A 21,749-nucleotide genomic window follows, 5' to 3' on the forward strand; every position below is an offset into this window, starting at 1 on the left:
TGCCTGGTATGTTGGGCGGGGTGAGGAGTTTGATGGAAAGCAGTTGTTTTAATTTGGTTGATGCATGTCAAGTAGGTGCTACATTCTCAGTTGGTTAATGGTGACAGGTCTGTCTTGCCAGGCATGGTGTTGAAACAAAAGCTGCTTAACCAAGGTTGAAGTCTTTGAAGAGAAGTGGGCACAGATATCAGCTCAGACATCTGAGCGCTCAAACTAGAGACCCATTTAAACTCAGAGTCTCTGCTGTGTTTCACTGTATGTTTCACATGTTGTGCTAAAGGAAACACACTCAGCAGACAGGTAAGCGAATTAGTCAGGTGGTGATACAGCATGTGGAGCACAAACTCTTAACACATACTCACACATGAGCACTAACACTTTGTTTTTGTGCTTTAACCCCTTAAACCAACCGCACCTCTCAGCGAATACAGACGTAATTATCTCACTCTTGTAACCATTCCAATTCATTTAACTGTAATAATGGGTAAGATGAATAACTGAAATATAAGCTGGACCATTGAGGGGTTAACTGAAACACTGAAAGTGTTTGAGGATGATGTCCATTTATAGAGAAAATCAGAGAATGTACTGTATGCTGACCAGGGTCTTCTCTGACGGAACTGAATGTTAATACTTATTATTACTGCGTAGTATCTGAAGTGTTTGTGGGACCTTGTTATATTAGCAAGGTTCTAGTCAACGCTCCTTAAATGGAAAACTCCACTAGACTGAATTAGTTTAGGTAATGGTGTTTTTCTCAGTGTTGTGGCTTTATTAAGAGTATAGCTAATCTGTTAGAATCAGAAAACACATTTTCTCAGTATGGCTGTATTACACATGTGCTTCCATGGTCCTTTTTGTGAGTGTCATTAAGTCTCATTAACGATTTTATTACAAATAGGAAAATAGTGTGTTGATCCAAACAAAGAGGAAATTCTTACACATTCACAACAAGATTAAGGTGTCTGTCATTCAGTAATGTTCTTCCCAGTTTTTTCCCATATTTTTTTGGGGGGAATATTCCAAGCTGCTTCTTTAGGGTTGTCCGGGGTAGTTTGAATGTAGTGTGTATCTTATTTAAGTTTGAAACCCAACCATAGGTGTTAGCTGGATGGATGTTTCATCAAGATATTCATGCCAAATGTGTTCATATGACGCTGTGACATTATATTTTTTTAGCTGGATGTGAAACATTTGACATATGGCTAGTTGCTGTATCTGTTAGATGATGGTAAATATGTGAAACACTGCTTCTAATATTGCTGTATATGTTATTAATGCACCCAGAAAAAAATATGAGTTCTAGTTAAGCATTGGTCCTTAATCATATTATGGGACAATAGGAACACTCATGTAGACTGTAATCTCTTCTTTTTTTGTTTTCGTTTTTTAACCCCCATGTTGTGATCTCTACTCTCCCTTCACAGGGCTCTCCAGCAGGGGGCACAGTGAGATTTGATGCAGCCCCTGGTAAGTCTGTATGCATCCCTACATATCATTGTGATTTTAGATAGTATGTAAAAGGCTTGCTGGTGTTGGTTAAGTTCTGGGTAAAAACATATAAACTAGAAATGCCCACTGGTCTCTTGAATAGTTCTTTTGTAGATTGATGCTTGCTTAGTATTGACAATGATATTGTGGTAAATTTTCACTAGTAACCCCAATGGAAAAATTGTTTTTCCCAAACTTTGAAAGGAAACCGAGGACAGGTATTGCTATTACAGCTTCCCTGGAAAAGTTGTGGAGTCATACCAGTGGCATGTAAGCTTTTACCAGTCTGATGAAAAGTGCAGAACCTTAATCACTAAGCTATCGTGATCCCTCAGTTTCACAAATTGTGATGATACTATGGCATATAGCGGAGTATAAAGGCGCAACTTTGGGTTAGGGCCTAGGTTAGTCTCAGCCTCAGATGCTCTGTCCATGGGATACTGATCATCTTTTGTACACTTTTCTGGCCACAACCTACAGAATTTTCAAGTCGCGAACTGATTGAATCTCTGTTATTATATGTGTGCATTTACTTGCACTGGTTTTCAGTGAGAAAATAAACATTTGAACACTGTAACCCAATGAGAGTTTCAGAGCAGGATATAGTCACTGTGCTCAAAGTTCACATTCCATCTAAGTGTTTTGAAGCAGTCAGTGGTCAGGTGATCATTACGTCAGTCAGATGGCCTCTTTTTAAAGGTAGGTGTCATTTTAGACAATCTAGTGAATGCTAGATAGAATCTACTGAGTCCTGACTTGTGAGACTGGGGTCTAGGTTAACTTTAGTATCAAGAAAAAAAAACATCTTCTTGCTTTATATTTACAGATGCAGAATTAACAGATTGCATCTGAAAATGTAAAAATGTTCCACTATAGAAACTGAAGAACCTGTCAGTGGTTTGGTATTATTGACAAATGAGTTTCTCCTGTATTGATAATGCACATACAATATTAAAGAAACAAGTATTTATGAGGTATTAATAAAGTAAAAAAAAAAAAAGCTCTATAAAATGCTTCATAATTATTATGTGTCTGACAAACAGTACCATCCCAGCCACATCTTCCAGTTCTCCCTAAATAGTTATTTATATACACATATACACATTGTGTTGGAACAGCAGCATTGTGTTACACCCATATTTTCCGGCTGACGGTTGATTTCTTGTGAGTGAGAAAACACACATTGACACTCTCTGTGCTCCCTTGTTGGACTACTGTATTGTTGAGTCTGTCTTTGTCTCGTTTCCTCTTGCTGTTTCCTTTACCTCATCTCTGCTCACTCACTCTTCTTCCCATGCACATAAAAACAAAACCAAATAAGCATTTTAGGGTTTTTTACTATTGTTCGTCCTTGCCTTCAGGACTTCAGTCTGCAGAGATATGTAAGAGGGAGTGCAAACATCATTTCTTATCCTATCCTGTACTGTGAAGAACATTTTCTATTTTGTATCTCATAGTAGTAAGCCTAGGGGAATTTGAAGAAGACACACCTTAAAGTGCCAGTGTCATGTCAGTAATAATGTCATGGGTGTGAATCAAGAACAATGTGTAATGCCCGGGAACTTCCTCACATTCAGTAGACCTGATAAATATGTTCCTGTATATATGTACTCAAACAGGGTCTCAACTATGTATTTTAACATCCTGCTAGGTGTCCCATGTCACAAAAGGTAATATCCTGATCCATTCAGGCAATGACAAAAACTCTCCATTTTGCCTTCTTCCTACTCTCATATACTGTACATTTACTGCTACATATCCATTTGATATTCAAACCTACCTGACAGAAAAAACATACCACACAGCACAATATCATTCCTGAATACAATGAGCTATCTCAATCTTCTCACTTATTGCTCTCACATGTTGTTGTTGTTTTTTTTTTTTGTAACTGGCAGCACGTCCACTCATTGCCAGTCCACGCAGTGTCTCTGCAGTGCGGATCACTCCTCTGAGGACCATGAAGAGCTCTCCAGATCTGATGCCCACTGGTGAGAGCAGCTGCCATTTTCACATTACCAACAACAAACACGGGTTACATAATTAAAATTTACTCTGAAGTCAAAGGCAGATAAGCGACACATAACACCGGTTCAGTGGAACAGATAATGTACAAGCTCCAGCTGAGCACTGCCAACTTGTGGCTGAATCTTATTTAAAAATAATTCTGATACTGTGCTGTGAACAAAAAAAAGCATAGAAGTTAACAGTTTTTCTATATGTGGATATACAATCAACACCTACAACTCCAGAATTTTTGGCACCCTTCATACAAACAAGTACAAATGAATATATAAAATGAAAAACTGGGCACCCTGTAAAGTTTAAATGTAACACAATACATTTTCGAACATAAGATGTTTTTAAGTGGGAATTGTTTTGTTTGTTTGTTTATTAATTTGACTCTTTTCCTAATGTCTAACATGGATGGAAACACTTGGATCTTGTACCACTCCTGTATGCAGAACATTTCAAACATATTCATTTTCTTTATGTTGTTCATTTTCTATGATCCAGACCATAGCATTCAATAGGGCTTGAACCGAGTGATTGAAATGACCATTGCGAAATGTTGAATTTATGTTCCACAATTCTGTTTCTGTGTTGATTTGGGTCTACAATTTGATAAATATCTTGTTGAAAGACTGTGTTTTATACAATTTTAAACACATTTGTACAATGTTTAAACAGATTTGTACAAGCCAGAACTGACACACTTAAGTGACAAGTTAAATGTGCATCTTGTCACGATGTACAATGTTGTTACATTGTACTGTACCTGATTTCTTCTGTTTTTGTGCACATCTCACACGAAATAGTTTTAGATCTTCAAACGAAATACAACATGAAATAAAGGGAACCTGAGTAAACACACAATACAGTATTATTTATTTATTTATTTATTTAGAAACAAAAAAGTTTATTCAACACCTATCACCAATGTGAAAAACTAATTGCCCCCTTAAATTTAAAATATGGTTGTCCCACCTTTAGCAGCAATAACTGCAACCAAACACTTCCGATAACTGGAGATCAGTCTTTCACTTCTACTATTTTGGCATAGTGTGTTACTGGGTAAGACCTTTTAACCAACATCACGCTGTTGAAAAAGTTCTATTTAAGTGTTGATATGATTGAACATGGTTTGCAGTAATCAGGCCTGGTTGTATCTAGTTCAGCTGAACCCCATCATGAATGCAGTTTCATAGATTTGGGGAATTAGTAATTATGGTAATCACACAGGCCCAGTTGGTATTGGATAATTTTTTTTGCTTCAATAAATAGCATCATCATTTAAAAACTGTATTTTCATCTTAGATTTTGTTTTAATTTCTGAAACAATTTAGTATGAGATATACACCAAAAAAGAAGAAATCAGGATGGAGGCAAATACTTTTTCACTGCACTGTACATATGTATGTGTTAATACCAAAGGCATGATACTGTTGTCACAATTTTCTTTATTTGTCTTGTTCCATGACTTATTTGCTCTGTGTCTGAAGAGTTGGATCCAACACGTGTGTGTAAGGGGAAGGGGGCTGTTACTCTGAAAGCCACATTAGTGCACGTCGATGATGGAGACTGTATCACCCAGGAACGGCTTGTGAGTCCAACCAAGAGTGAGTAAAAATCCACTTCTCACGTTGCAGTGTTGTGTCATATCTTTATGAATAATGTGCACAGAAAAAAAGTGTGGATGTATTTATAAGTACTGATCGTACAGTATGTTCCAGTCAAAAATTCAGTCATTTAATTTATTTCTCAGTGTGCACTCAAACATGTCCAAGTGTTTTGATATGGAACACACACATCGGTGTCTCACTGCCAACTCGGTTGCTCAGCAGCCCAAATAACGTTCCATGTGCCCTCATATTTACTGGGGTGCATCAAAGAGAGCTTTTGTCTAAAACTCCCACATGAGACTGAGACTGCAGTGCAGTGTGTTTATTGGCTATCAGAGTGTTAGAAACTATGCTGGCTTTCTTCCAGCACATGGGTGAGATGCTTAAATTGTTGTGCTGGAATAAAAAGGCCAGAGAAACAAACACTCCTTACAGTGGAGTCAAAGGCTCCCTTGTTCAAATGACAAAGTTCACAGATTGTGAGGGAATCGCTGTTCCCAGCTGTAGGAAATTAGCATCTGAAGACCTTTTACTCAGTCCTGACAGGACTGGCGATTCGTTTAATTGAGGATAAACAGCTCTGTCCTGGCATAGTTTTGTGGTTAGCATTGAAAACAAAACAGAGTCAGTGCCAAGTGGAGGCAGCAGTGCTTCATGTTTATGCCTGATTCGATTTCAAAAGGTTCCGACAGATTTACAGACCTTTTTCAACTTTAAACTGTTGGAATTGTTTTTTTAGGTGAATGCCACCGAGCGGTCAATGGAGATGCCACAGAAACGAATTTGGCAGAGAAAAGGCTAAATAGCCCTGGAGCTGATTTAAATTCAGAGCAAGTCAGCAAGGCTACAACACAGGTAAGTCAGCACAACACCATTGCTGTTCAGCTGAACGCTTTTAACTAGGTTTAATTATAGTTCAGATTTAGCCAACATGGTCTCTCATAAGAAAATGAACAAATTAACAAATTATCTGACTCAAGCGTTATTAGTGACAGAGTTCACATTTCTACTTTTGCTATGATTTCATTCATATGAAATTAAAACAACAACAACAAAAAAAAGATCATAAAATCAGGTTTGATTTAACAGCAGAAGCAAGATAGGTCTTTAGCAGGTGCTCGTAACTATTATTAAAAGGATCTATTAATATTCTCATCACTTACAGAGCTCTCAGATTTTAAAGTACACTCAATAATTTATTAATTTTTTGTTGCAATACACAACCTTTCATATGGGTTCTGAAACTACAAACTAATTCTTCGTCATCCTATTTTTAACATAAGCAACTGTTATAGACTGAGGTTTGTAGATGGGACAGTATTGAGTTTTATTCTCTATTTCCCTATTATTGGTTGTAGGTCGAGTGTCCTATAAGCGTAGATCAGAGTGGACTCCCATCATCAACCACTGTGCCATCTGTGTGTGCGCCAAACAGCAGTGTATACCCAACTATTGTTCTGTTGCAGCATGGCACAGGTACAAACTCTGTCTGCTCAAACCAAAATCATCGGCCAGAAAACAAAACCTGTGAAGCAAGCAGAACAATATGCGTGTAGTATGTATATATGATACATACTGTTATAGAGAACTTCAGTTGTAGCATGCAACTTGTGGCTGTCAAATAACCTAAATTTCCACACCAAGAGCATTGGGACTGTAGTGTGTATTGATTTTGATATGTGATCATTTTCTTTGTGTGTGCTGATGCCGATGCAGATGCTGTAGAGCAGCAGGACAGAGTGTGTGATCAGGGCTCCACCGAGACTCAGTTCTGTTCTCTACCTGAAGATTCTCAAAGATCCTCTACACAGATGGAGGGCAGGAGAATGATGATTACTGTTCACCCAGCGTCCCCTGTGCCGCTGGAGAAGCCCCGAGTCCCAGTACGGGTAAGAACGAAAACAGTACTTCAAGTTCAAGTTCAAGTGGTTTTATTGTCATTTCAGCTGTTGGTACAGTACACAGTGAAATGAAACAACGTTCCTCTAGGACCACAGTGCTACATAAAACAACACACTAATCACATGAGATGACACAGAACTACAAACATTCTACATAAAGTGCACGTGCAGACGTGTGCTAAAACACAGGACAGTACAGTACTACTAAAACAGGACAACCCCCTAGTGAGAAGAATTTCAGTACCAGTCTGAAATGATAAGTGGAAGCAGTACCAGCTTGAATTTGATTATTTCTGGTTTTTATGTTAGCCATGTTTTATTGATACATATCAATTGTGTAGCTTGATCAGTCTCTGACGGATTACAGTAGGTACACACAGTACCTGACTATCCTTTATAATGTCTTACAGAACACAGAGAAGTCCAAGGACTGGTACAAGAACATGTTCAAACAAATCCACAGAATTCCAGGTAAAGCCCTTTCCATAAGTATGACTGTTGTTTTTATGTTACATTACATTGGTGTGTATGAAATGAGTCCAGGCTCGTGCTGCATCTCTGTCTGTGTGTGTGTGTGTGTGTGTGTGTGTTTGTGTGTACACATCCTCCTCAGTGTGTGTTTTTTCATCCAACCTATTCAGAAACTGTTGAGGAAAATCCATACCGTCCCACCTACATATTCCCCGAGAGCTATGACAGGCCACTGAAAACCAGAGGTACCATTAACCCACGTCAGCTCTTACATCTTCTCACGCTAACCCTCTCAACTTTTCCATCACATTCAGCTTGGCAGGTGCTCACACTGTCTCACATCCACTGTGCACTTTCCTCCATTTTCAATGTAATTTTTAGTTGGATTATTTTCCAAACATAACTGATAAGATACTAAAGATAGAAAAGATTAATCTAACAGAATATAATACTGATTATGTTGAGTATACATTTTGAAAACCCCTTTCAGGTAAGCCTGAACCCTCTATAACCGAAAAGGAACCTATTTTTATTGTTTGGAACAGTGCTACATTATTACTGTTTGCATTAATGATTGTAAATGGATTCATTGTGAATACAACAACAAAAACAACAACAACTATTATTATTATTATCATTATTATTATTCATAATAACAACAACAACAACCACAACAACAACAACAACAACAACAATAATAATAATAATAATAATAATAATAATAATAATTATTATTATTATTTTATTATTATTATTATTATTACACGTTTGCCTTGCATCTCCAGGGTTGCGGGTTTGAGTCCTGTCTCTACTCTGTGTGTGCAGAGCTTGCATGCTCTCCCAGTGCCTTGGGGGTTTCCTCCGGGTACTCCAGCTTCCTCCCCCAGTCCAAAAACAGGCTTTGTAGGCTGATTGGCATTTTTGTCGTGTGTGATTGTCCATAGTGTGTGAATGGGTGTGTAAGTGTGTGTGCGCGATTGTGCACTGCGATGGTTTGGTGTCCTGTCTATGGTGTCGCCCACGTCCAGTCTCCTCGCACCCCTACGTAGGATAGGATGGATGAATGGCTGAATGGATCTTAACAATAGAACACTTGTCACAGGTTCACACTGCTTTATTTGGCAGAAGTAACTTCACTCAGAAGTACGCTAGATGGCGCTAACATTAGCCTCAACGTAGAGATGTAACGGTATGAAAATTCCATATCACGATTATCGAGACCAAAACTATCAAGGTGGTATCATGGTATTGGTAAAATGTGCTGAAAATGTACAAAAAGTATTCATAGACACTCTGAGATCGTTTAAACAGGTTTTATATTTGATTATAAAGTGATGGATGGTTGTCACCAGGCTTGCTGCGATAGTCGGTGTTCCCAGTGTTACACGGTGTTCGATTTGGTTTAATAGAAGCGAGTTTGTCATTGTACTGTTTTGGTGTTGTTGTGTTTTTTATTATGAATGCTAATGAACCCACCATTCAAGCAATTGCCGGCCCCCAAACTGTCACTAATTCGAAAGCGAAGTGAAATGCGCAGGCTGCACGGGCATTCATAAGCGATTTAAAAGCGAGGGGGAAAAGAGGGAAAAGCGCCAAAGCCCCCTTTCACACGGACTTTCTTCTGGCAGGCTCTGCAGACAGGGTTACCCTCTTCTACTTAGTTTCCCTCAGCATTTTTATAAAATCCAAAATATGACCACACTTGATTTGGTCCTCTTGGAAAGTTGGAAAATCTCCCGAGCACTGTCACTGCCTTCCATCATGTTTTCATGCTCAAAAAACAACAATGTTGCATACTGCACCTGCGTCAGACTCATGCTGGGTGTCTGTGGACAGCATTTACCACGAGTTTTACAAATCACGATAATCACGCAGGGTTTTAACGGTAATAATAACCGTCAGGGAATTTTATCGTGGTTTATCGTGAAACCGGTAATCGTTTCATCCCTACCTCATCTGTAGGCTTAAAGCTTTTCCTGCTTCTACCACACACACAGCTCGATCATCATTATAGGCTCAATGCTTCAAGTCAGTTGATCATAAATTAACATGTGGTTTCCCTACACTGTAAACAATGCTCTAGTGTCAATAAAACGATATTCTAAGGTCAATCCGGTCGATCCATTCATCTGTCCAGGTGAGCTATAATTTCAGAAGAGATGTAATGATGTCAAGGGTATCACAGTGTTTAAAAAACCATGGATTGATTATTGCATCCGGTATAGCACTTTAATGCTTCTACAATGTGTTGGATGGCATAGCTTTTAGAGAAGTGCTCTTTTAAATTATTGAAACACTCAGGACAGGACTAATGGATTGGAAATAACTGTTGCCTCTAAACGAAGTAAACAAAGAATGTGGATGGCTGAAATTGCAGACAGTGGTGGGTATGAAGTGCACAAAGCCATATTTTCTGTGACTTTCTGCTCAGTTTGTAGAATTTAAGCCCCAGGTTTCAGAACAGTTTGTTACTTTTTAAGAAACATCACCATCTACTGGCCTGAATTTAAGACCTGGGTCTTGTACGTGCTGATAATAGCTTTTACGTGTGATGTTAGTCTACACACTTTCCACCTACTGTTTATAAGATTTACAGAAAGCTTCACTGTTCTTCAGAACATTTTACAATGAGATGAAAAAGTATTAGGACAAATTCTACAGTCAGAACAATTTTGGGAAAGTTCAGTTATATTTGTTGCAGATTTACAAACGTTTATTTCTGGGTTCTGAATAATTTATATTACACCACATCACTGTTGAATTCTCAATTCTGATTAGTCAGAAAGTGTTGATTAATTTATTATAGCAGCAGTTCTGACAGTAATGCTGCTGTAATTCAGGTTTATACTAATGTTCTAATATTATACAGTCCCCTCTGAAACTATTGGAACGGTGAGGCCAATTCATTTGTTCATTCATTCAACTGAAGACATTTGGGTTTGAGATAAAAAAAAAAAAGATGAATATGGAAATTAATCTTTAATTTCCTGGTATTTCTATGTAAATATGTTAAACAACACAACACATAGCCCATTTTGTATCAGACCACCCAATTCATAGGTGCTCCTTGTAACCCAGGTGTGTCCTGTTAGATTAATTGTTTAAACAGTAAATAGCTCTGAAAATCTACTCTTGGTTTTAGCCTTCATTTTGACCTGCGGAGACTGCATTTGTTGTTAAAAAGAATAAGCCAACATGAAGATCAGAAAGCTGTCTATAGGAGAAAGGCAAGCCATTTTAAAACTGAGAAAAGAGTTCTGTTCCTATACTTTTGCTTGCCTAAAAATTGGGTCGTCTGATACAAAAGGTTCTATGTTTTATGTTTTTTAATACATCTAATACAGGAAATAACCAGAAAATACCAGGAAATAAAAACTGAAATCCTAAACTCTCAACTTATATCCATGTTTTGATCTCAAACCCAAATGTCTTTGGTGTATAGCACAAACAAATGAATTGACCTTGCTGTTCCAATAGTTTCAGAGGGGACTGTAATGATTATTTCTATAGAAACACCTCATTTACAGGGACTTGTATGCCAGATTGAATGATGATATGGTGAAGTTTTCTGTTAGGAGAAGAAGGAAAATTTAACATTTTTGGAAAGAGTAGGAAATAAAGCTGTTCTTTGACATTTTATTTTACATTTGAGCTTTGTGGTTTCTCAGTAACAACACAGGCTGCATTTTTAAATTATTAACATTGAGAGAAGCACAAAAAAAAGTGTGGCAGGTGTCAGAATGTAAGTGATAGCAGAAAATACCTTGCTTTGTGGATGTTTAACACCAATTAAATGTAACTACAAACTGCTAAAAAGTGTCATTCTTTAATACATAAATATTGCAATGTTGACAAATTGCTGTGGTATAAGAGCGGAAAAAAGACTTCAGGACATGCAGATATAGGGAAATAATCAATGCCAGGGTGATAACAGTAACCCTGCTTTGCCTCGGGACACAGTACACCCCGTCATTTATTATTTTACCTACCCTGTCAATTTTAATCCTTATGTAATTACTAAATAACTATATATGTATTTGACCATCTTATTCATCTTTTGATGTGAAATACAAACTTATTTAGTATTTTAAATACATTATTACATCGTTATTATGTAAATGAACAATAAATGATTGACAACTTTTCTTTGTCAATAAACAGATTACAGGCATTGATTCTTGCTGATATTTATCTCTTTTTCAGATGACAGCTCTTCACATATGGACGATTATGGTAAATGTGTAGGATTTTTCGTTATATATGGATAATGAAAATGAACTTGTCCAACTATCTTGTCCTTGCTTTCGGTAAATTGTATGTTAAACAAATGTAAGTATGTCTATCTTTTGTTGTGCTTTCAGGGAATGTCTTTCAGTTGTTCTGTGCTGCCATGTATTGAGGTTGGGTCTTTAATTTGGTTGTGTATTGCGCACTTCTCTGGTCTCTTGTCTAGGGCGAAGTGTTCCTCGGTCTAAAAGCGCTGTAGACATGGCCAGCTCACAGTCAAGGCGAAAAGTCTCTATGCCAACTCGAGCGTCTTCCCTACTACCAGAAAGGTAAGCACACATTCAGAAAGACTGAGCAATGTGGTTTCATGTTGCACTTGTGATGTGACGTATATTATCTAAAGATTAGAGTATCTAGATTAAAGTAAAGATACATTCAAGTTGTATGTTATATTTACTTCTTAGCAGGGTGTGTTATATTGTTTTAGGCCACCTCTTTAATTATAGCAGTGCAGTTAATACACTGATGTTATAATTTTTTTTTTTTTAATCATGAAATTTGAGCATTAAACAATATTAAGAACTAGACATATAATGATGGTCAGTTTTTAACACTGAAACTAATTTCGAATTGTTAAAATGATCAGAACATAAGCTATACAAGAGAAATAAGATTTTGAAAACATTGGTCTGGTTTCTTTGAGAAACTGAGTCAAGCTCATTTCAATTTTTAGCAAAAATGGGCCAACCCCAAAAGGACATAAACATGAATGAAATATATTCCTATAGCAATTATCCAAACCCTTGCAAAGCCATTACAAAGTATAAAATCTCATTATCTACATTCCCTTACTGTGATTCCATTATAACAAGTGCAGAGGCTGATTAAAATGTGTGGCATTTAAAGAGAAACCATGCATATGAAAACATGAGGATGCTCAAGCAGAACGCGCCCTTATTGGTCACCATGGCAACCCCATCTCTTCACCCTGGATTGGTTCTTTCCTTCTCACATCCCCTGCAGAAATGAGTGGGAGCCCCCTGACAAGAAGGTGGACACCAGGAAGTATCGTGCTGAACCCAGGAGCATCTTCGACTATGAGCCGGGGAAGTCGTCTGTGCTGAGGGCGGAGAGGCCGGTACGATGTGCTCTGTGTCCGTGCATGTGTTAGTGTCTGTGCTTAAGCTCGGCTCGGCTGGGGAGTGTGTGCATGATGCAGTGACACTCTTAAGGGCTGTTTTTTTCCCCTGCTTCGCTTACGAGGGCAGCGTGAATAGCTGAGGCTGTCTCGGTCCTCTGGGTAATCATGAGTAGATCGCGACCTCATCGTGTTGGCGCCATCTCTGTCTAAAAAATCCGTAACTCTCTCTAGAGAGTGAGGAAGTAGGTCAATTCTGTCTTGTTTTTTATTTGTATTTTATTTTACTTTTAGATCAGCATAACATGTGGTAGTTGTTTTCTACCCTACTTTATTGAAGGTTTAAGAATGTGATCTCATAGACAGTGTAAAGATTACACTTTATTCAGCTGTAAGGAAGATCATGAATAAATAACGCGTGTCAGGCATGCAAAAAGTGTCAGCTTTCCATGAAAACCAACGCCTCCCTTCCTCCCTCCCTCTTTTCCAGCTGTCAGGGTTTTGTGTGCGTTTGTAGGTGGTTCATTCTGCCTTTCAGGCCCTTGGAAACATGACTCAGAATGTGAACCGCTGTTATTATGTAATGCCTCTGATGACATATGTCTGCAATCATTGTTTCATTCTGAAGATCGGGGTCTGTTCGTTCAGTTTTGAGTGTCTTCGATCACATTGCTCACTCCTGAGGTTAGGAAAGAGCCTTTCTAAGGAAAGAATTTATATATTTATTGGTCAACACCAATCTATGGCAAAATAAGATATTCATTTAGACCTAGACTCTTATTTTGTTGCTGTTTAGAATAGTGATCAAATAAAAAGTACACCATGAATATTAGAATCAATTATAATAATTGATCAGAATAAAATAATTAAAAAATTATTCGAGAACTAACTGAACTTGAGGTATGATTATTAATTTTGTGAAGTGCTGTCACCCATTTTAATTCTTGAATAGTAAAAACATGGTAAATACACGAGTTGTTATTCTATGACAAATTATTCCATGAAGGGCCTCTTTCCTTCACTACTTCATAGCATTGTCTAAAGAAGTTGCTTATTTCCTGTTTCCTGTTCTCATGACCGCTGATATAAACCAGACATTCAAACAAACAGAAACCTAATCTGATTTAGTGTTCGTCTCATCCTCCTGAAACATTTTGCTTATATGCCTGGAGTGATCCCAGCAAACTGGAATATTTTGCCTGTTTTTCATTTACAATGCACCATTCCGTCTCATTATCTTTGTATTTTGAACTGTCCTATTTCTGTTTCTCTCTCCTTGTCCTTCATTCCTTATGGCCATGCCTTTGTAAACTCAGGACTTAACCCCTGAAGATGTAGATTTAGAGAATGAACCATGGTATAGATTCTATTCAGAGATGGAGTTTGGCAAAACGGTAAGTTGTCCGTGTTAATGTGACCCATATACACTATATGGCCAAAAGTATGTGGACACCGGACCATCACTGCCATATGTGGTTCTTCCTCAAACTGTTGCCACAAAGTTGGACGCCCACAATTGAATAGAATGTCTTTGCATGCTGTAAAATTGACATTTTCCTTCTCTGGAATTAAGAGGCCCAAACCTGTTCCAGCATGACTTTGCCCCTGTACACAAAGCAAGCTCCATGAAGACATGGTTTGTCAAGGTTTGTGTGGAAGAACTTCAGTGGTCTGCACAGAGCCCTGACCTCAACCCTACTGAACACCTTTGGAATGAACAGGAACACCGACTGCACCCCAGGCCTCCTCTCCGAACATCAGTCCGTGACCCCACTAATACTCTTGTGGCAGAATGAGCACAAATCCTCACAGCCATGCTCCAAAATCTAGTGGAAAGCCTTTCCAGAAGAGAGAAGTTTATTATAACAGTACAGGGAGACTAAATCTGGAATGGAATGTTCAAAAAACACATGTGGGTGTGATGTTTAGGTTTCCACATACATTTGGACATATAGTGGATGAGCCAGTGCATGCTTTACCCTAAACATATTTGTGTCTGTTTGTGAAGATATCCTCTACCCTCATCTCAGCTCTTTTCCCTCCACAATAATGGCTTCATCTCCCCATCAACATCTGTGCCTTGTCCACTTTGCCTGATGATGTCTCTCATTCTGAAGGCCAAGACATTTCCATGAAATTTGTCCAATAAGGAGGTGTTGTTTTATTATGATTTATAAACAAGCATCTTATTGAAATTATTGATGAAGACTTAGTAAACGTGGAAAATAAAAACTATTAGTGAACTTTGGAAATTGTATTTCGACCAATAGAATACATTTATAATGTAAAAATGCAGAACACCACCTCCCCTTTTTTCATATGTAACTCTAAATTCTTTTACTTTATTGGTGTGTTAAAGGAGAAAAACACTAAAAGTTAGGCATAGGTTGCACCAACTTGGATGAAATTATTCAGTCAGTCAGTGAGTTTTCTTAAATGAATTTTTTGTGATTGTTGCAGCCAAAAAGCTTGATTTTGCTGTGGCTTTTTTCAAAATTTTCAATGCAATTTGTGGAGTTTTTGTGTGTGTGTTTTTTTTTTTTTTTTTGCGGAAAACTACAAATCGCAATTGCACATTTTGCAGTGATGTTTGTTGGTAAATGAGACCTTTTAGCTGTACTCATGTTCAACGCATGTGAATCGAAGAGCGCTTTTGTTGAATGCGCATTGTGATGTCACATGACACATCTTGTCCCAAATCTGTGGAAAATCTGAGAAATTAATTCAGGAAAAATTTCAAGCTCTTCCGAATATTGCAGAGTTTGCTTGATTTTCTGCGATCGCAAATCCTTGGAGGGACTGTTCAGTGTAGGGTAGCACCACTTTATTTGCTTAACAAATCAGCCACTGTTTAAAACATTAAGTTCTGTTTTAAAGGTCCATCCTATACATACTGCTATTTCAGAAATTTGAACCACCTCAACATCAAATTAAAAAATTGTTCCCAAAATAATTTAAGGTGGTTTAGATTTCTGAAATTGTGCCACAGGATTACCGGTAATCAGGATAAACAGACAAGTTTTAATGTTTGGTGCAACTGGATTAATAGATCAACTTTTATTTAGTTCAGGTTATAGCATGAGATTTGTTGGTGCAGTCCACTCTGGTCTTCTTAGGGGTTCGGGACTACAGAGTTTAGTGTTTAACCTCCTTAAACACACCCACTTCAACTCACAAAGGACTTTGTAATTATCTGTCTAGTTGAATTATTTGAGTTAAATTGGGCAAGGCTTAGTGGTCCTTCAGGACATGAGCCTTAGCTGCTTCTACTGCTATATCCCAAACACTTCAGTAGTTAGTGTTTTTACTATAGCACCAGCCATTCTAGGAAACATCCCAAACACAAGAGCACTTATAGTCCACACTAACAAGACTGCATGTTAGTTGAGTAGTTATTTCAAGTGTCCTGTAATGAGTTTCATAATACATAGCAAACATTCATCACTATTAATACTAAGAAATGGCTATGAGCAATGAGCTGGTTTCGAAATATATGACAATTTAATGATAAAATAAAGCACAAAAATTAATGACGTGATTTCCCTACAGTCGCAGTAGCTCCGTGTGCGGATTTATGTTGACTGCTAACTTCTATAAGCAGCTAATGAGCAGATTAACGAGTGGGTTATTAACTAGTTACTAAACAAAGCACAAAAGATATGACTTTAACATTTTTACTTTCTGACACACCGGTTATCCACACTGTGATTAACACCCAGATATTCTGTTTATTTCCTTCTCAACAACCTTTTATTGATCTGTCATCAAACCCTAGCATTTGGGACACAATGCATCTTCTTAAGTTAACTATCCTGTGTCTTACTGAAAAATCAATACTTTGTAAAATGTGAATCAGAAAAATCTCAAGAGCACTACTGTACTATCATCCGAAGCAAAGCTCATATCAGAATCATTCTTTACCATCACAGGCTTGATTCAGGATGGAGTTGTCTGCTATGCTCTCACTTGCTGTCTGTTGCCTACAGTAGCATGTTGTATTCAAAGGAAAAGGGTATAATCAACTTTCTATCATTTATCCCAGCTGCAACCATTCTCCCATGACCTTCCACAAAGATGTGGTCAGTCTTGTAATTATTGGGCTTTTTATGCTTTGTATTGTAGGTGTGTTATATCTGTCCTCGATAGCAGAGAGAGGCAAACTTGTGACCTGCCGCATACACGGCTTGCATTCGATGTGGGAGAAAAGGCTGTCACTATGCTTTCAATGGCAGCATGCCTGTTCAGCATTGTCAGCAACTCAGCACCTGTGAGTTGCTAGCACACTGGTTCACACTTTGGCATGGTGACATGTCCTACAATGACTCCCAAGGTGATCGGGATGTAGCGTGTTTCACTCCACTAGTCTTGATTAGAAATTCCAGTGAGGAAATGCATTTAGGTGTCATGCCAATTTCATACATAAACATCATCTTCAGCGGCTTTAAAGGAAGTTAGCTAAAAAATTCAGACAAATAAAGTCTACGACCTTCAGTGTTCCCGCCAAAGTCACACCCATTTTTTGTCTTTTGCCTAAAAGATCAACTAAACTGTAATTAATAGTCCATGTTGCCACACATTTAGCCAGAATTAGCTTACAGTGGTTCAAAACTCCAATACGTGAGGGCTGATGAGCAGCAGAGATTAGTGATGTGTTACCACAGCTACTCAATGTGGTGTGTGGTGATTTCAATCAGGTGCCTTTGAACAGGGAAATCGCCAAACCATACTGGACTCCAGCTGTCCAGGACAGAATGAATTATTATGCCTTAAGCAACATGATGGAATATGTTCTTCTCATTTGCTCAGACGTTTGATATTTAACACCGGGCTGTCATCAGTGCTATCTGGAACCTCAGCTCTGAGACAGTCTCAGGGTTCAGACATCAGTATGGAATCTGTGTTCCAGTCCTGATCGGGCTGTCTCACTCTTCCCGACAACCTGTGCCATGTTTAGAGCTTGCAGATTTTTCCCAATTTTGTGGCTGGGTGTGAGGAAGATACACATGCTGGTGTATTCATGAAGATACTCTGAATTACTCTAACACTATTACACTGCCAGTGTGCTTTAGTCAGACAGAATTTTCCAGCAGTTTAGCAAAGTCAACAAAAATATAGCAAGAGAAAGGATTTAGACACATTAGCCATAACAACAGAATTCCAAATCTAATATCAAATTTCACTAACAGTATTACACAAACCCAGTAATCAAGACCAGAAAGTGGAGTTTGCCAAACCGGGTCTCACATGGGACAAGCAGATTTTGTGTCTGGGATTTTATTCGTATTTGCCCTGTGGACAAGAATGTTCCACAACCAGAGAAAGAAGGTAAACCCTAAAAACAAAAAGTTGTAAAAAATTTATTTGCTGTGTATGGTTTAAACGTAATGCACTTCTCAATGGTGAGACACGCTTCAGTGCTGCAAGTATATCCCACTCTTCTAACCCCATCAGCTGCTGCACTACACAGGTTTCGCTGATAGTAGAAAGGTTTTTACAAGCCGTATTAATTATCTTGCATGTATGACGGACGATCTATTCAAAATCAGGAGCACACAGGTATGCGAAAACGCTGAGCAAAATAAAGTGCAGAGGAAAATCGCTATATATCTCTTCTGCTGGGAGAGAAAAGAGCAGGTCATAGCCAAAAAGTTATCTAACGACTTGCTGACTTTTTCTCAGGGGCGTAAACATGATGGCTTATTTCAAGAGAAAATACGTTTTATAAAGACTGTAGTCCTCATTAATGCACATAATTAGCTAACTAGCTGGTCATATGTTATTACATTATGTTAGTTGCTATTTTTAGCCTAGTTAATTATATTTCCAGGCAACCAAAACATGAGGCTCGGCAGCACACTGGTTCTTGTTTGGTGGACTAGGTAATGGATTTATTATCTGTCCACCCTTGGGACTATTGACACAGGGAGTATAAGTGTATCAGTATCAGAAATGCAGTAATTTAATTGAACAGGCTATTTTTTTAAAAAAACAACAACAACAACTATGCACAGGTTTAGAAGGTATTTATGATCCCATATGGATGCATAGAGACACCTCATTTAGGGCAAACACCTGTTTGTACATGTTGTTTATGTGTGGGAAGAGTGACTACTGTAGCCTGGTGCTTGTCACTGACTCAGAGTGGTGTCACAGACCCACTTCCCCCCTGCTGTGGTGTGCAACCTGAGGCTAGTCGTCATGTTCACCATCATCTGGTATGCCCCCTTCCCCTTCCCTCATGACGGCCCTTTTTCCTTTCTGTGGCATGTTTACAGCTATTTTAGATCAGGGCTATTTATAGTGTTCCAGCTGTCAGAGTGAACAGGTAATTTCATAGAGAGGAAAAAAAAAGAGAAAAATGTATGAGGTTAACTAAGCCTCTTTCACATGGCGCCTGTGTGTGACGCTGAAGTGCATATCACAACGAGTTTGTATGCTATTTATACAGCAGAAAAGTAGTAAATTTTGTTGAGTCATCTGCAACACCTGTTAGGAAACAGGAACATGAAAACAGAGAAACAATGTTAACACACTGTTCCACTGACTAGCCGTGATAGTCAGAGCAAAGGAATTTATCTTCCAGATGATGTCAAGACAAATGGGTGTAAATAGGGGCTAATCTTTCCAGCCTCCTGCTAAGTGGTATTTGACATCAACTATAACTGTATAAGGAGACTACTAAGGTTAAAAAGTTAAAAACTTATTTAATAGATGCCTAGTAAAACAAAAAAAAAGTACAGATTCCAGTAGAAATACGCAGCCAATTTCAAAGGGCTTTGTAATTGGCTTTTATAATTGGCCTTACAAAGCTGAATTTAAAAAAATAAATCAATAATGTATCAAATGCATCTGAATTATACATTTATTTATCAGTTTATTTATTCAGTTCATTTAAGAGATTGTATGCTTTACAATTCTGGTGCATCAATAAACCTCCCAAATAATTGTTCACTGATTCAATGAATAATCTGCTCCATCCATATGATTTATGATCAGCACTGGTAAATTTTTGAATCTGATTGGTCAGAAGTTGTAGATTTTTAAAAAATTTTTTGCAACAGCAGCTCTGACCGTAGTTCCGGCTGCAAGAGAAGTCACAGGTTTATATTAATTCACTCATTCTATGCATTCATCCATTTTCCATACCGCTTATCCTTCACAAGGTCGTGGGAGAGCCTGGAGCCTATATCCCATGGAACTCTGGGCAAAAGGCAGGCTAACCCATCGCAAGGCACAATCACACATACACACACGTTCACACACTACAGACAATTTGGAAAGGCACGACTTTGGACTCGGTAGGAAACCCGAGTTCCCGGAGGAAACCCCCGAAGCACGGGGAGAACATGCAAACTCTGCGGAGGTGGGTTTCGAACCTCCAACCTTGAAGGTGCGAGGTAAACATGCTAACAACTAAGTTTCTATAGTAACAACGTACACAGGGATTTGTATGGCAGTTGTTCCCCATACCTGGATTTAAAAAAATCAGTCAGAGGTAAAGCTGTAACCTTTATGACACAGGAACATCCTCAGTACATTGTGATTTCTTGGTAACATGACAAGCTAAATATTTTTTTAAAGAGAGAAAAAAAAAGTGTCTGGTGATGAAATGGTTGTTTATAACTGTTATACCATAAGTGATAACAGGACCCAAATTACTTTGGTATAAGATGAATTAAAACACTTGAAGACATGATGTTATTGCAAAATAATCAGCTTAATCACCTTTGGAGTGGCAAAAGTAACTTCACTCTGCCCAGACCACTGTACAGTACAGTTATCTGTACAGTACCACCCATCGTACCGTACCACATTTGCTATATCACCTGCCAAGCTTAGGAATGTTTTGTACTCTGGTCTTCTGGTCTTATAGACACATTGTCATGCTGAGGGACAGGATGATGAGCTCTGTGTGTAGTTTGGCTCAGCAGTTCAGGGAATGGCAGCCAGCCTGTGATCCCACTCACATGTTTCAGGTCACTGGTCAGTCTCTGTCTTACATAATCATCAGCAAAAGCTAAAATTCAGTTTAAATAGATATCAAGTACTCCATGTTTGTCAGGCAATCACATTCTTTTCTTTTACTTGCCATCCTTTATAACTGTATAACCTTAGGGGTTATACAGTATGGAGTAAAGAATCCTTTCTTTTTACCCGCTCAGCCTTATACCCTGTGTTTATAGGAAACAGGACCATTTAATCATGAAGTGAAAAGCACCACAGCTTCGAAAGCTTCCTGTGCAGCAGCAATAACTATAGATTGATAAGAGTAAAAGTGGATTTCTATTTATTGTAGTTGTCCTAATGCCGGAACGACATAATGTGATTGGCTTTCCCTTTCTTGTTGTTTGCTCAGTGTTGTTTGTGCTATCTTGACAACACTAGACTGGTTCAGATAAGGCCCTCGCGCACGCTTCCTGTTTGTGTTTTTGCTGCACCAGCACCAAGCCTGATTAAACACACATGCTCCAAGAGTGTGTCCTGCCTTTCATTTACTCTTAACAAATTGGACATATAGGATGAGAACAAGAGAGCTCTTTTCCACTGATATGAGTAGCTACATATATCAGTTGCCCTTGAAGAATGAAGCTTCTGGAGCATGTGAATTTATAAATAGAAGAGTCTTTATACTTGCCAGATTGAAATTGTAATACAAAGCTTGACATTCATGTCCAAAGGATATTTGTGACCTTTCTTGCCCCAGCAACCTGTGAGACAGATGTAAACACAGGATCCATCTATTTATCTGTTGGTTAGAGAAGGAATGTTGAATTGAATTGAATTGAATGTACTGTATGGGGGGGGGGGGGGGGGGGGGTTGGGGTGAAAACATAAGCCAGTTTCCTCCAAAAAGAACATTAGCGGGTCGTTATTGGGCAATCATATTTGCAAACAACA

The 21,749-nt window shown here is 38.3% G+C and overlaps 1 protein-coding gene across 6 annotated transcripts in view; it reads left to right on the plus strand.

The window, feature by feature from the left end:
• Positions 1-21,749, plus strand: part of LOC108263511 (sorbin and SH3 domain-containing protein 1) — a 57,912-nt gene that overhangs the window by 11,002 nt on the left and 25,161 nt on the right. For 3 of the 6 annotated variants that reach the window (XM_017464386.3, XM_053679828.1, XM_053679829.1), the window contains exons 2-13: positions 1,428-1,470; positions 3,390-3,482; positions 4,995-5,111; positions 5,854-5,969; positions 6,473-6,590; positions 6,831-7,003; positions 7,426-7,486; positions 7,657-7,731; positions 11,690-11,719; positions 11,940-12,042; positions 12,737-12,851; positions 14,168-14,245. In XM_017464386.3, coding sequence (XP_017319875.1) covers positions 3,452-3,482; positions 4,995-5,111; positions 5,854-5,969; positions 6,473-6,590; positions 6,831-7,003; positions 7,426-7,486; positions 7,657-7,731; positions 11,690-11,719; positions 11,940-12,042; positions 12,737-12,851; positions 14,168-14,245 — 1,017 coding nt within the window. In that variant the 5' untranslated portion in view covers positions 1,428-1,470; positions 3,390-3,451. Of the gene's footprint in view, positions 1-206; positions 301-1,427; positions 1,471-3,389; positions 3,483-4,994; positions 5,112-5,853; positions 5,970-6,472; positions 6,591-6,830; positions 7,004-7,425; positions 7,487-7,656; positions 7,732-11,689; positions 11,720-11,939; positions 12,043-12,736; positions 12,852-14,167; positions 14,246-21,749 lie in introns of those variants that run through there. The other 3 variants (XM_017464387.3, XM_053679827.1, XM_053679826.1) reach the window with 3 other exon arrangements.

This window comes from Ictalurus punctatus, chromosome 3 (genome assembly GCF_001660625.3).
Source record: "Ictalurus punctatus breed USDA103 chromosome 3, Coco_2.0, whole genome shotgun sequence".
NCBI lineage: Eukaryota > Metazoa > Chordata > Actinopteri > Siluriformes > Ictaluridae > Ictalurus > Ictalurus punctatus.